Source organism: Phycodurus eques, chromosome 1, assembly GCF_024500275.1.
Source record: "Phycodurus eques isolate BA_2022a chromosome 1, UOR_Pequ_1.1, whole genome shotgun sequence".
Taxonomy (NCBI): Eukaryota; Metazoa; Chordata; class Actinopteri; order Syngnathiformes; family Syngnathidae; genus Phycodurus; species Phycodurus eques.
The window spans coordinates 16,345,695-16,360,070 of NC_084525.1; the positions used below are offsets into that span (position 1 = coordinate 16,345,695).

At 42.6% G+C, this 14,376-nt stretch overlaps 1 protein-coding gene across 6 annotated transcripts in view; it reads left to right on the forward strand.

Annotated features, from left to right (window-relative positions):
- usp19 (ubiquitin specific peptidase 19) overlaps positions 1–14,376 on the forward strand; it is a 43,542-nt gene that overhangs the window by 20,052 nt on the left and 9,114 nt on the right. For 4 of the 6 annotated variants that reach the window (XM_061680620.1, XM_061680592.1, XM_061680601.1 and 1 more), the window contains exons 9-21: positions 3,459–3,574; positions 4,869–5,107; positions 5,201–5,393; positions 5,631–5,764; positions 8,640–8,798; positions 9,002–9,112; positions 9,196–9,306; positions 9,404–9,505; positions 9,590–9,730; positions 9,836–9,954; positions 10,050–10,193; positions 13,670–14,052; positions 14,148–14,258. In XM_061680620.1, the coding sequence (XP_061536604.1) occupies positions 3,459–3,574; positions 4,869–5,107; positions 5,201–5,393; positions 5,631–5,764; positions 8,640–8,798; positions 9,002–9,112; positions 9,196–9,306; positions 9,404–9,505; positions 9,590–9,730; positions 9,836–9,954; positions 10,050–10,193; positions 13,670–14,052; positions 14,148–14,258 (2,063 nt within the window). The remainder of the gene's footprint in view (positions 1–3,458; positions 3,575–4,868; positions 5,108–5,200; positions 5,394–5,630; positions 5,765–8,639; positions 8,799–9,001; positions 9,113–9,195; positions 9,307–9,403; positions 9,506–9,589; positions 9,731–9,835; positions 9,955–10,049; positions 10,194–13,669; positions 14,053–14,147; positions 14,259–14,376) is intronic. The other 2 variants (XM_061680628.1, XM_061680611.1) reach the window with 1 other exon arrangement.

Here is a 14,376-nt window from a genome sequence, read left to right on the forward strand (position 1 = left end):
GTGTCTTGTGGCGCAGTACTGTAACTATCTGACGACCAGTAAAAAAAATTTAAATCCTGTCTGTTAAAAAACACGTCATCTGTGTGGGACTATTTTGCGGTGTCTCAGATAAACAACACATAAGTTATTTGCAGTCTGTGCACAACTGAAGTACGTTGTGGGGAACGTCATCTAAATGCTTCAACACAAATTTGATCGGGCACCTGAAGAATGTACACGAGGAGGAGCATGCCGCGTTCAACCAACGCAGCGTGGAGAAAAAAATAAAAGGAAAAGCCAAACGGACGCACTCTGGACAACACCCGTCCATATAGCCGGGACAGTGAGAAAGTTAGAATAAGCATGTCATTAACAGTATTTATTTAAGTAATTTAATTGCAATAAAGTAATTTAATTACAGTAAGTTAGCACCCATTATTTATGTCATGTTGTAATGTTGATCTGACCTAAACTTATGTCAGTGGCCAATTATTGAATGCCCCCTAGAGGTCATTGATGTTTTAACTTTTGTCTAAAATGGTCGAGAATAATTTTGAGCTGGGATGGGCTTCAGCACACCCGCGACCCGAGTGAGGATCAGCGGTACAGAAAATGGATGGATACAGTACTCAGTATGTAGTACACAAGTATATACAATAAATGAACAAGTCATAAAGTACACAAGTATATACAAATACAATCAATGAACAAGTCATGTAAATGGACACATTGCTCCATTTTGTGATCGGATCGGTTATCGTTTTTTTAAACTTGCTGATCGGTGATTGGTGGTGGGCTCCAAAAATCCTGATCTTTTAAAGCCTAATAACAACACACACGAAGATACATGCAGTACCCACAGCGAACAACAGATCTTCCTGGAATCAATCAAACAGTGCACTTTCACAAAACACTTGGCCAAGATTTTACTATTCGTCTCTCAGACACCACACACATACATAAACACACCATTAATCAGTATGGTTGGGCATTGAGAATCGAGAACCTATTCGAACTGGTTCTAACATTCTGGTTCCCCCGGAATCGTTAAAATTAAAACATTTCGGTTCCCAGTTTCGATGCCTACAGTCCGCCGACCCCGAAGAAAAAGTGGCGAAAACCATCGGAGAACACTCACGAAGATGTGCTTGTGCCCAACGGCGGTGGTGAACAAAAGTGTGTCGTAACTTTGTTTAAATAAATGACCAGTCGCCTCGGTGCAACATTTGGAATAAGATTATATTGCTCAAAAAGAGGCTTTCACGATGTGTAGAAGTATGACGTGCTCCCTCCCACTCCGAGCCTCAGCCTACACCGCACGGAACGTCAGTCAAGTCAAATTGGATGAGTGAAACAATAAAATATGTCTGTCAACATTGAGGCAGCTAACAAGTTAAACGGTGGGTTGCACTTTTGCACAGATAGTTTTTAGCGTTTATTTGTCTTCAAACCAATGTAAGAGCTGATGAAAAAAGCTTAACATTGAGCTATAACTTCACCAACTAGCAACTTTACATCACAATGAATTGGGACAAAATTCACATAAACGTTGCCTCAGAGTATCACAAACACTAACCTTGTGCCTCATAAGTGGGTAGGTAAAGGAATCAACATTTTATAGCATTTGGTTCCAATCATTACTCTTCTTCTTGCGGTCTAGGTTTACTTTGGTTTTAAAAATTCACCGGTGCCGTGTAACGTTACTTTTTGTGCCAAAATGCTGAGTTCCGAGGCGTACCCTTCAAAATAAAAGGCTACAAGCTTAAAACAGGAAGTCAAGTTAAAACTTGCATGTATAAACCATTTGACGTGATAAAACAATCCCAAATAACTATTTTAACTGCTATATTTAACTTTTCACTGAAACAATTAATTAATATTAAGTCAATGGGGTTAGGTCCACACACATTGCCTTTTATTTCATAGGTTTGATATTGATACTGGTTATAAAGAACCTCAAGTCAAATGTTTTAGTCTATGCTCCAGGCTGCTAAGAAAATTAATGTTCATAATTTGGACACGCTTTATTTAAACGATGCAGACTTTTTTTGACCTAGCCCTCTAAAAGAATCGGAATTGATAATCGCGTGGAACTGGAAACGAAATGAGAAACTGGTATCGGGACCGGAATCGCTCAAATTCAAACGATGCCCAACCCGAGTAATCAGCAGACCGCACAGTCACTCACACCAAGTCGTTTTCGCCCATAGGTTGATTACACATCTTGTCAGGCAGATTGTCTTATGTCTTCACTCTTAAATAACTTTACAGCTTTTAAAATGACGAGAAAAGCTTTGAAGCACTTGGTGTTACATTTTTTATTTTCAAAGTGTTGTGTAAATAAATTTGGACGGCACGGTGGACGACTGGTTAGAGCGTCTGCCTCACAGTTCTGCGGACCAGGGTTCAATACCCGCCTGTGTGGAGTTTGCATGTTCTCCCCGTGCCTGTGTGGGTTTTCTCTGGGCACTCCGGTTTCCTCCCACATCCCAAAAACATGCGTGGTAGGTTAATTGACAACTCTAAATTGCCCGTAGGTGTGAATGTGAGTGCGAATGGTTGTTTGTTTGTATGTGCCCTGCGATTGGCTGGCAACCAGTTCAGGGTGTACCCTGCCTCCTGCCCGAAGATAGCTGGGATAGGCTCCAGCATGCCCGCGACCCTAGTGAGGAGAAGCGGCTCAGAAAATGGATGGATAAATAAATTTGCTCTGATCACTTGACAGCATTTGAAACAAACATTGTTTCAAACAAAACTTAACACTGAGTGCAAGCAAATCGTGGTTTTTAACTCAGCGTTGCGAATTGCGCAATTTCACAAAACCAATATTCTCACCCCTCACAGTATAAGTAATTTCCATATTGCTTTTCACATTTTTGTTTGTCTTTTTTATATCTCGTGTCTCGTGCACACCTATTGTTGTATCTGTTACCGTTATGAAGCTTCTGTGATAACCCGTTGTAGTTATTCTCAGGGGGTCAAAGCTTTACTAATTTATGGAACTCAGGGAAACGACATGAACATGTCGCACTCATTATAACATGATTGATTTTAACTCGAGCTTGTCTGATCTTTCCAATCTTGTGAATGCAACACAGGTCGGTGTCGTGTTGTCACATAAAAAAGGATGTTCATGTTGTCTCCGGGGTTCTGTACTAATTGCTGTATGTGTTGAACAGGAAGATATTTTGATTATCAGATAAATGAAAAGTTATCATATTTACATATAAATGTTTAACGATAGAACTAACTTATCATATCCTATTCAAATGAACGAACACCATTTTCATCTCTATTTACTAGTGTTCGCTTATACAATGTGCAAGAATTTCTTCACTTTCCTTATACCTATGTATAATGTACTTTGTCAACTTTTGACAAAAATGCGCATTTTAGATGAGAAATTACGGTAAAACTGTCTGACCCTTCTGTCTCTCAATCTGACGTGTCCATATTTGTCTGCCCTGTGACTCCTCCAGGAACTTGATACAGCCTGAGCAGTGCTCCTACTCCTTCACGGTATCCCGAGTGGACATTACCCTGAAGAAGAGGCACAGCCAACGTTGGGAGGGTCTAGAGGCCCCCGCCACACAAGGTCTGATGCCAAGCTTCTACTTGATAGCGTGAAGATGTGGTATTTTTCATCATGTGTGGTTCAATACTGTCCACTGTCTCAGGCAAACATTGGCAAGATTAATAGGAGTAACATTCTGCCATGCCTTCATGTAGTTTGTGTTATCCTAAAACTTGGTTGAACTTTATAAAGGCCAGTAAGCGTTTATTTACAGTTAAATGATAAATTTATTTCATAATGACTCTATTTGAGAACTTTTGGCATGTAACTTAAGAAAAGTAACATGTCAGTGTTTAGCTAGTTGCACTGAAGATGCGGACAATAGTTGAAACAAAGCTGTTAAGAACTGAACAGGTGTAGAAAAGGGGTTTCAGCCCCTTCTACATTTAACAGTAAAAACATATAGAATATAATGGTTGTATTTCAAATTGAAGTACCGTCATTTCATGTATAATGCGCACCCATGTATAATACGGACCCCCAAAGGTGGCCTCAAAATTCTGGAAAACCCTTGTACCTATGTATAATGCATTTTTACAATGCTTCTACCCATATGATTAAAACATGAAGTATTGTCTGTATTTTGTTAGTTTTTTTTTCCAAATAATTATTCTTTAGTAAAGTACTCCTTTTTTTTTTTTTATTTACTTGCTCTTATTTTGAAATTCACTGCCCCACTTTTATTTAGTATATTAGAAAACACACGGTTTTGTTCATATGTTTGATAAACCCGGCAGAATTTGTAAGATGGGTACAATTCTTGAAAGAAAACATGAAGGACCAGGCGAAACACACTTAATTTTATTTTAATGGGATTCAAATGAAACGGTCAAGCATTTCAGAAAAGCATTATCATTCAACAAAACATAACCATAAAGAAATTAATGATGGTTGTTGTTCAGTCATCAGTCATATTAGAAAAATAATAAAATAAAATTCACAAATTCTGTCAGGGTATGTAAATTTATGAGCACAACTGTACATATACAGTTGTGCTCACAATATGTCATATTGGAATGAAAGTGTAGGCTACACTTTTTTATTATCACTAGGTGGCGGTGCATTTTGGAATTAAAGTGTACAGCTTTTCCATAACCATTAGATGGCGGCATACATTTATAAAATGTGAATGGTATTCCCATTTGCCCCTATACCTATATATAAATGCGCGCTATTGACTTTTGAAAATTTTTTGGGGAATAAAATGCGCATTATACAGAATAAATTACGGTATATGCTTGGTTATTACTGTTGATATTGTTACATTACCATCACCTCGTCTTCTAACCACAAGGTCCATTCTCCTCTGTTTAAGGTGCAGTGGGTGGCGCCAAGGTGGCTGTGCCCTCGAGCCCCACCTGCACAGAAAAGAGCCAACCAGGCAGCAGCCAGCACAGCATGCCGACCAAGGAGGAGCCCCCCAGGGTCGGTGAGGAGAAACCAAAGGCCCCCAAAACCCCAGCCAGAGTGGAGGATAGTGGTCTAGAAACTGTGGCTCCTCGTACAGTAGCTGACCACGTTGCCATCACCAAGCCAGAGCCTACTGTTATGACGGTAAGTTGTCAAATGGAGCTTTTTGGTGGTAAGGATGACGATTATGAAATGAAGATGAAAGTGATCAAGTTTTGGTTTTGTTTCTCATCTCAGCCCAAGCCGACCTGTATGGTGCAGCCCATGACCCATGCAGCCCATGCTAGCAATGAGCATAATGAGGAAGAGGAGGAGAAGAAGGTGTGCCTACCTGGTTTCACAGGATTGGTCAACCTTGGAAACACCTGCTTCATGAACAGTGTCATCCAATCCCTGTCCAACACCAGAGAACTCAGGGATTACTTTCATGGTAAATTAAGATTTGAGCTGTACCAGTGACCTTTCTCAATGGGTACAGTGAGCACCAACTGCTTTTTACTAAAATACAAATACCTTTGTGTTGTACACTCTTACCAATTGGAAACACATCGAGGAGACCCTCTGTTACAGTGCAATGTGACGTCTCAATCAGAACATTAGCTGCTGCAAATTTTCCGCAATATTGTTGTCTATTCCTAACCAATGTATTTTTTTCAATTTCCTTCAGACCGAGCATTTGAGTCAGAAATCAACTGCAATAATCCACTGGGAACAGGTGGCCGGCTAGCCATTGGCTTTGCAGTGCTGCTCAGGGCCCTTTGGAAAGGAACGCACCATGCCTTCCAGCCCTCAAAGCTCAAGGTATTAAAGGAACCTGTGTTTTTAAAATCACCTATTAACTCTCGAGGTTCCAAGTGTGTTCGTTTTCGTGAAAGAACAGCGATTATAACGACGTGTTAAAAGCCAACCAATTTATTCCTGACAGAGGAGTCGATACATACTTCAGAGCTCTGGGTCAGCAGCTACGCCTATCTTAGCCTTAGCAGAGATGGTGTAGACCGAACAACACTATCTGTTTCTGGACCCAGTCGTTATACAATTTTTAAAAAAGGAAGTGTGGAGTTGTCTTCGTCTGATTGGTCCGGGGTCTATTGAGGTCATCGTTGCTATGCAGAATGATGGCCGTTGCCGCGACATCAGCCGTTTGTGCCAGACGCCGTCTCAACACTTCTCACTTCCTCATTTGGTTTGTAGCAACGGTTATCTCACACACATGCACCCTACCGGGAACTTCCAAGCGGCACACCCCCACACCCGATTGGTAATCGGACCAGTCCTTGTCGCAGTCGAACTGGCAAGATGGCTGTTGTTGCTGTGAAGCCTGCTGCGGTTGCTGTTGCCAGGGTGCCGAGCCGCGTCCACCTCTGCCGCGTGGAGCTCCGTAGCCTCCTCTTTGAGGTGGGGCCCCCGGGTCCCACTGTAGGTCGCTGTTGCATCTGTGGGGGAGCAGTACATTGACGGGTGTGCGTACTGACCGGAGTTGAAGCATGCTTGGTCCGGTGGAGGTTGGCGAGCACTTCCCCTGCCTGCGTTGGTGTATCCCCTACCCCGACTCCCGCCTCGTCCCCACGTCGAACCCTGCGCCATCCACATCTGCTTTTTTGCTTCCATTTTTTTTTCTTTTTTCCTTCTTGTTTGTTGTCAGTGGCCACTTTTCAGGCCTGGGCCAATTGTAACTTCAAAAGTTGTTCCTACATGTCCTTTACCTCGTCTGATGATTTGTGGTGGCTGTCGACAAAAAGTTTCAAATGGTGAGACACATGACGATTAAAGTAGCTGTCTCCCCCTTCCATGAGGTCAGGGTCTTTTATACATTCAGTCCTAATTTCAGCTGGCAATATGTCAAGCAAAGCAATTCTATAAATAACATTTGCCTCCCTAACACGGGAGGGGCTGTGACCCTGTCTTATCTGTCCAAATACTTATGCAATTTTCAAAATGTGAACTGGGATCCACGGGAGGTTTGAAGTCCGGGAGCTTCGGCACCGCCGGCGAGGACGACGGGAACATGTCACGGATGACCGCAAACACTGGAGGAGCAAAAGGGACAAATAGAATTTCAGGTTCAACATTATTCAGACCAGACCGTGTCAAAATATTTTCCGATTGATGAACCGAAATGCAACAGGCGCGAATCAATCTCACTACGTCACCACACGCCAGGCTCATGCCATCTGTCAACTTTTTCACTGGATCCACATTTCACCGCCAACAACCAGTCCGGGCAGCCGTTTCTGTAAAAACTCTAGATCTTTTAAAGACAATTCTTGGTATATGAACCCACCTTGTTGACTGGGGATCATAGAATAATTACTGGGAGTCGGGGTATATCTAGTCGGACTCTTAATTCTGGTTCCAGTCTGGGACCTCGTCTTGACTCGGTCCCGGGATGGGGGCTGGTAAGCCTTCGCCATCCGTTTTCGGGCTTCTCCAGAAGTCATTTGCGTAGCTTGTCGCTGTCATCGGTCGGTTTCTGTCAAGTTTTTGTCTGTCAGAGGGTGCGGTGGGGGTAGCTCCCCGTCCGTCAGCCAACAACTGACCTTCTATTTCAATCCACAAATCCTCCATTGACTTCTGGTAATCACTCTGATACACATCACATTCATTACCTCTATACTCGACTGTCCAGTTCACACCCCAGGGTTTTGGTGGCACACTCATCTTATTCAAAATCGATTTTTGGGGGTCCCAAAATCCCCAACGTCTACCGAAACGTTACAGTATGAAACCGCGTCCGATTTCAAGTCAGTCTACGACTGGACTAGTAGGTACCTCGTTACCCTACTTTTACCAGGTCCTCTGTTACCCTGGGCAGTCAGGTCCTCTGTTACCCTGACTTCCAATTAACACAACAACAATAACACAAATTCTTAATAACTAGTGACAATGAAACAATTGTACTACAAATCTCCCAAATTTCACAATTTCCATTGTGCAGAATTCGTGATATAATCTTTTCTTCCCACCTCTTTCTGTCGGTGCACCGGGGAGATTGCAGTCCAACTGAATCCTTGTCCACTCCTCTGTCCTTTTATCTGATGTCCTTCCAGGATCGCCACCACCATTTGATGGGATGTGGTTTTGCCGTTTGGTTGTGAAGGGCTGGGAAGTGATGTGGTTGCGCTAGTGGCTTGGTTTGTGCTTGAACAGTGGTGCTTTGTTGCAGTGAAGATAGGGTGTGGGGGTGTACTGCTTGGAAGTTTCTGGTAGGGTGCACGTGGAGGTCACAGGAACAGCGTCTGGCACCAACGGCTGATGTCGCGGCAACGGCCATCATTCTGCATAGCAAAGATGACGTCAATGGACCCCGGACCAACCAGACGAAGACTACTCTACACTTCCTTTTTGAAAAATTGTATAAAGACTGGGTCCAGGAACAGATAGTGTTGTTCGGTCTACACCATTTCTGTTAAGGCTAAGATAGGAGTAGCTGCTGACCCAGAGCTCTGAAGTATGTATAAACTCCTCTGTCAGGAATAAATTGGTTGGCTTTTAACACGTCATTATAATTGTAGTTCTTTCACTAAAACGAACACGCTTGGAACCTTGAGAGTTAATAGGTGATTTTAAAAACACAGGTTCCTTTAGTATGCATGCCTTTTATGTGTTTTAAAATCTGCAAATACATGGGCTTCTCCCCCAGTCATCATGCTTTGAATTTAACTTTACTTTGCAGGCAATTGTGGCCAGTAAAGCCAATCAGTTTACAGGCTACGCCCAGCATGATGCCCAGGAGTTCATGGCTTTTTTGCTTGACGGCCTCCATGAGGACTTGAATCGCATTCAGAATAAGCCATACACGGAGACAGTGGACTCTGATGGTCGCTTGGATGAGGTTGGTGTTAAGAAAATTGCTGGCATTCCCCTCTGGTAGTGAAGGGTGATGTGTTGCCTCTTTATCTGAAATCCTTAAATAAAATAAAGGTTTATTAATGTAGATGTGGAAAGCATTGAAATGACAATAATTTTATGAAGTCTTCTGCTAAGGTACTGATTCCTTATTTTGCTGAAGATTAACTTTGCTGTTGTTTGTCTCAGGTGGTGGCAGAGGAAGCATGGCAGAGGCACAAGATGAGAAATGACTCATTCATAGTGGACCTCTTCCAAGGCCAGTTCAAATCCAAGCTTGTCTGTCCCAAATGCTCCAAGGTAATAAATTGTACTTTTTCACATCCGGATTGAAGGTAGCAATCACTCCTCAGTAATTCTAATCTCCTCCTCTTTCCCTTTAGGTGTCTATAACATTCGACCCCTTCCTATACTTACCTGTCCCATTGCCACAGAAACAAAAGGTGCTCTCTGTGTTCTACTTTGCCAAGGAACCGCATAAAAAACCCATTAAGGTGAGATTAGAAAATAATTGCCTGTCATCACAAAAGGTAAAGATGTCTCAAGCAAAACCCTTTATTTAATATTTTCCATATGCATGTCTTGTTCTAGTTTTTAGTGAGCGTGAGCAAGGAGAACTCCAGCACTGCAGAAGTCCTGGAGTCCATCTCCAGGAGTGTTAGGGTAAAGCCTGAGAATCTCAGACTCGCAGAGGTGAGACACCTTCTGTATTCCAAGTTTCATGTTGTGCCATAGGTTTCTTTTAAGATTGGACTGAGCTTGTTTTCTTTGACTCAGGTGGGGAAGAACTGCTTCCAGCGAATGTTTTCGCCCTCCCATTGCCTGGACACTGTGTCATCCTCAGACATGTTGTTCTGCTTCGAGGTGCTTTCCAAAGATCTGGCCAAGGAGAGAGTGGTGTTGCTCCGAGTGCAGCAGGTGATAAAAAAGTGAAAAGTGAATAAAACATTTACGAAATGTGTTTGCCTTGAAATGTGTTTGCCTTGTCAAATGATAATTCAATTTGCTTATTTTTCCCTACAGAGACTACAGTTTCCCAATATCCCCATCTCAAAGTGTGCCTCCTGCCTGAAACCTCCAGTCTCCGAGGAAGACAAGCTGAAGCGCTGTACTCGGTGTTATAGTGTTGGCTACTGCAATCAGTGAGCTGTGTTTTCATATGGTGACATATGTGTTAAATGTTCTTCTTATATAGCAATTGCTAATGTCTTTGTTGTGCTTTCTTTTTTCCTGACAGACTGTGTCAAAAGACCCATTGGCCCAGTCACAAAGGTCATTGTCGACCAAACACTGAAAATGTGGGTTTGCCATTCCTGGTTAGTGTACCCGAGTCCCGTCTCTCCTACAGCCGCCTCACTCAGCTGCTGCACGGATATTCCAGGTACTAAGTCAGACTCTTAGCATTTCATCATCCAAAATGCACCCACTTGTACACATTTGTTATTAAGACAGCTACTTGCAGGGATTCCAGATGTCTGCTATTTGGAGGAATTCTGCAATTTTTTTCTAGACAAAAAAAAAAAAAAAAAAAGCTAATTTTTCGTGTATAATGCACATATTTTCCCCCAAAAAATTGTCAGAAGTCGATACAGCTCATTATACATACGTATAAGGAAAATGAAAAAATCTTTCACATTATATTTTTGTTTACCGGTACCTAGGGGTTGTGATAAAGGTGTACTTTCATTCTAATATGATGTGTAGTATCTAATGTTAAAAAATTATATATATTTTCACCACTTACCCAAGATTCAAGGCCTCCTTTGCCATATTTATATAAAATTCATCCATCCATCCATATTCTGAGCCACTTCTCCTCACTAGGGTCGCGGGCGTGCTGGAGCCTATCCCAGCTATCATCGGGCAGGAGGCGGGGTACACCCTGAACTGGTTGCCAGCCAATCGCAGGGCACATATAAACAAACAACCATTCGCACGCACATTCACACCTACGGGCAATTTAGAGTCTCCAATTCATGCATGTTTTTGGGATGTGGGAGGAAACCGGAGTGCCCGGAAAAAACCCACGCAGGCACGGGGAGAACATGCAAACTCCACACAGGCGGGGCCGGGGATTGACCAGTCGTCCACCGTGCCGCCTATAAAATTCATAAAATAAGCATAATTAGAGACACGGGATGAAAGAAAAAATACGTTGGCGCATGCACAAAGAGCAGAATATTTCTTTGAAAAAAAACCTAATACATTTTTTAGCATTTGGATAGCAGGAAATCGATGGTGCAGATTATACATAGGAAGAAGGGTTTTCCTGATTTTTGTGGTCGATTTTGGGGGTCCACATTATTCCCGAGAGCGTAATATACATGAGAAATGAAGGTATGTTTAGTTAAAACTAAGTCATTGGCAGCCCTCCCAGTTAACATGCATATTGGCACATTCGAGTACAGTATATAGCCGTCAGTGGCAGTGAATGAGTTAACTTCCTCCTGTGCCCTGACACTCTGCCTCAAACTCATTTTACACACATATTGCAACCATTTACTAAAATCATTTAAGTTAATTTTTTCCCACATTAATGTACACACAGCACCCCATATTGACAGAAAAAAAACGGAATTGTTGACATTTTTGCAGATTTATTAAAAAATGAAAACTGAAATATCACACACAGTAGAAGCACCCTTTTGAGCTAATAGAGTCATGAGTCTTTTTGGCAATGATGCAAGTTTTTCACACCTGGAATTAGGGATCATCTGCCATTCCTCGCAGATCCTCTCCAGTTCTGTCAGGTTAGATGGTGAACGTTGGTGGGCAGCCATTTTCAGGTCTTTCCAGAGATGCTCAATTGGGTTTCAGTCAGGGCTCCATGCAAAAACAGTCACGGAGTTGTTCTGAAGCCACTCCTTCAGTATTTTAGCTGCTGTGTGCTTAGGGTCATTGTCTTTTTTGAAGATGAACCTTCAGCCCAGTCTGAGGTTCTGAGCACTCTGGACAAGGTTTTCGTCCAGGATATCCCTGTACTTGGCCGCGCTCATCTTTTCTTCGATTGCAACCAGTCTCCCTGTCCCTGCAGCTGAAAAACACACCCACAGCATGATGCTACCACCACCATGCTTCACTGTTGGGACTGTATTGGACAGGTGATGAGCAGTGCCTGGTTTTCTCCACACATGCCACTTAGATTTAAGGCCAAAAAGTTCTATCTTGGTCTCATCAGACCAGAGAATCTTATTTATCACCATCTTAGAGTCCTTCAGGTGTTTTTTTTTTTTTTTTTTTTTTTTTTTTAAGCAAACTCCATCCGGGCTTTCATGTGTCTTGCACTGAGGAGATGCTTCCGTCGGGCCAGGCCACTCTGCCATAAAGCCCCGACGATTGGAGGGCTGCAATGATTGTTGCCTTTCTAGAACTTTCTCCCATCTCCCGACTGCATCTCTGGAGCTCAGACACAGTGATCTTTGGGATCTTCTTTACCTCTCTCACCAAGGCTCTTCTCCCCCAATTGCTCAGATTGGCTGGACGGCCAGCTCTAGGAAGGGTTGTGATCCTTCCAAACGTCTTCCATTTCAGGGTTATGGAGACCACTATGCTCTTATGAACCTTAAGTGCAGCAGAATTCTTTTTGTAACCTTGGCTAGATCTGTGCCTGGCCACAATTCTGTCTCTGAGCTCTCCAGGCATTTCCTTTGACCTCATGATTCTCATTTGCTCTGACATGCACTGTGAGCTGTAAGGTCTTATATAGAGAGGTGTGTGGCTTTCCTAATCAAGTCCAATCAGTATAATCAAACACAGCTAGACTCCAATGAAGGTGTAGAACCATTTTAAGGATGATCAGAAGAAATGGACAGCACCCGAGTTAAATATATGAGTGTCACAGCAAAGGGTCTGAATACTTATGGCTGTGTGATATTTCAGTTTTTCTTTTTTAATAAATCAGCAAAAATGTTAATAACAAATTTTTTTTCCTGTCAATATGGGGTGCTGTGTGTACATTGAGGAAAAAAAATAACTTAAATGATTTTAACAAATGGCTGAAATATAACAAAGAGTGAAAATTTTAAGGGGTTCTCAAAACTTTCCATACCCACTCTATCTTTGCTTCATTGTCAACTTCTTCACTTTTTTCACCATAGGCTTTGTACATTTAAGTTTTTTCCTGTATGTTGGTATTAAGTGAATTAAGCAGTGATCAGATGAGCCCAGTGCTCCACAGGGGATAGCACGGTATGGGTCATTTAGCGTGGTGTAGCAGTGGTCTGGAATGTTGTTTTCCAGTGGCGAGTAGAATTGCCAGTTATAGAAACGCTTAATTTCAGTTGTTGCTGAGGATGGCCAAACCAGTTATTAGGTTTAGGGAGAAAAAAAATCCTCCTTGCAAATCCTCTCCAGTTCTGTCAGGTTGGATTGTGAACGTTGGTGGGCAGCCATTTTCAGGTCTTTCCAGAGAAACTCAATTGGGTTTAAGTCAGGGCTCTGTCTGGGCCATTCAAAGACGGTCACGGAGTTGTTCTGAAGCCACTCCTTCTGTATTTTAGCTGTGTGCTTAGGGTCATTGTCTTTTTTGAAGGTGAACCTTTGGCCCAGTCTGAGGTTCTGAGCACTCTGGAGAAGGTTTTCATCCAGGATATCCCGGTACTTGGCAACTTTCATATTTTCTTCTATTGCAACCAGTCTCCCTGTCCATGCAGCTGAAAAACACACCCACAGCATAATGCTAAATAAAAATTTCTACAATTCTGTTTTTTTTTTCTGTCAGTATGGCGTGGTCTGTATACATTATGACATACATTAAAATGAGTTTGACAACATTGTGCTAGATTACTTATCCAGTCATTATTAGTTGTGTCCCAATGTTTGATCTATTAATATGACATCCTTTATCTCCTTGTGCAGGTTTTCAGTCAATGTGTTCCAGCCTCCTTTCCAGTCAGGGAGGACATCCCCTGAAATATCTCCAGTACTCCCAACGCCACCATCAGGTTCTCTAGGTGGTCCCTGCTCAGGAGATGAGGCCATGGGTGGAAACAGTACTGTAGCATTTAGTGACTGTGGATCCGAGACTGGCACTCCATTACTCGACCCCCCGAAACTACACACCTGGACCTCAGCCTTTGACTCCGGTGACGCTGTCCCCCTTACCTCCCCCCAGACGTCTCTCTCCACCACACAGACTTCAGACTCTGGGTTCTCAGAGACCATCTCCTCTACTTCCTGCTGCTCTCTGGACACCCATGTTGAAAAAGAAACATCTTGTGAGAAGGCAGTACGACCAGAAGGTGATGGGTGTTTTTTTGTTGTTGTTGTTGGTAACATTCACAGTTGTTTTGTTGCCTCATCTTCTCATTTATCTTTGCTCTTTCCTGTTTCCCAGCTGCGGTAGCAGGGTATCAACAACCTAATGATGCATCTTTAGGGCACGCGGGTCAGTTCTACATCATTCTGCTGGATTCTAACAACAAGGAGCAGAGACTGGATGAGAAGGGTAAGAGCCATAGTGTGGATTTTCTTTTGGCCTTTGTTTGCACAACTTTGTATTGACATTACCTTACAACAGGAACCACTTGTATGATAAACTCGGGCTGTGCGATAAATCAGTATCA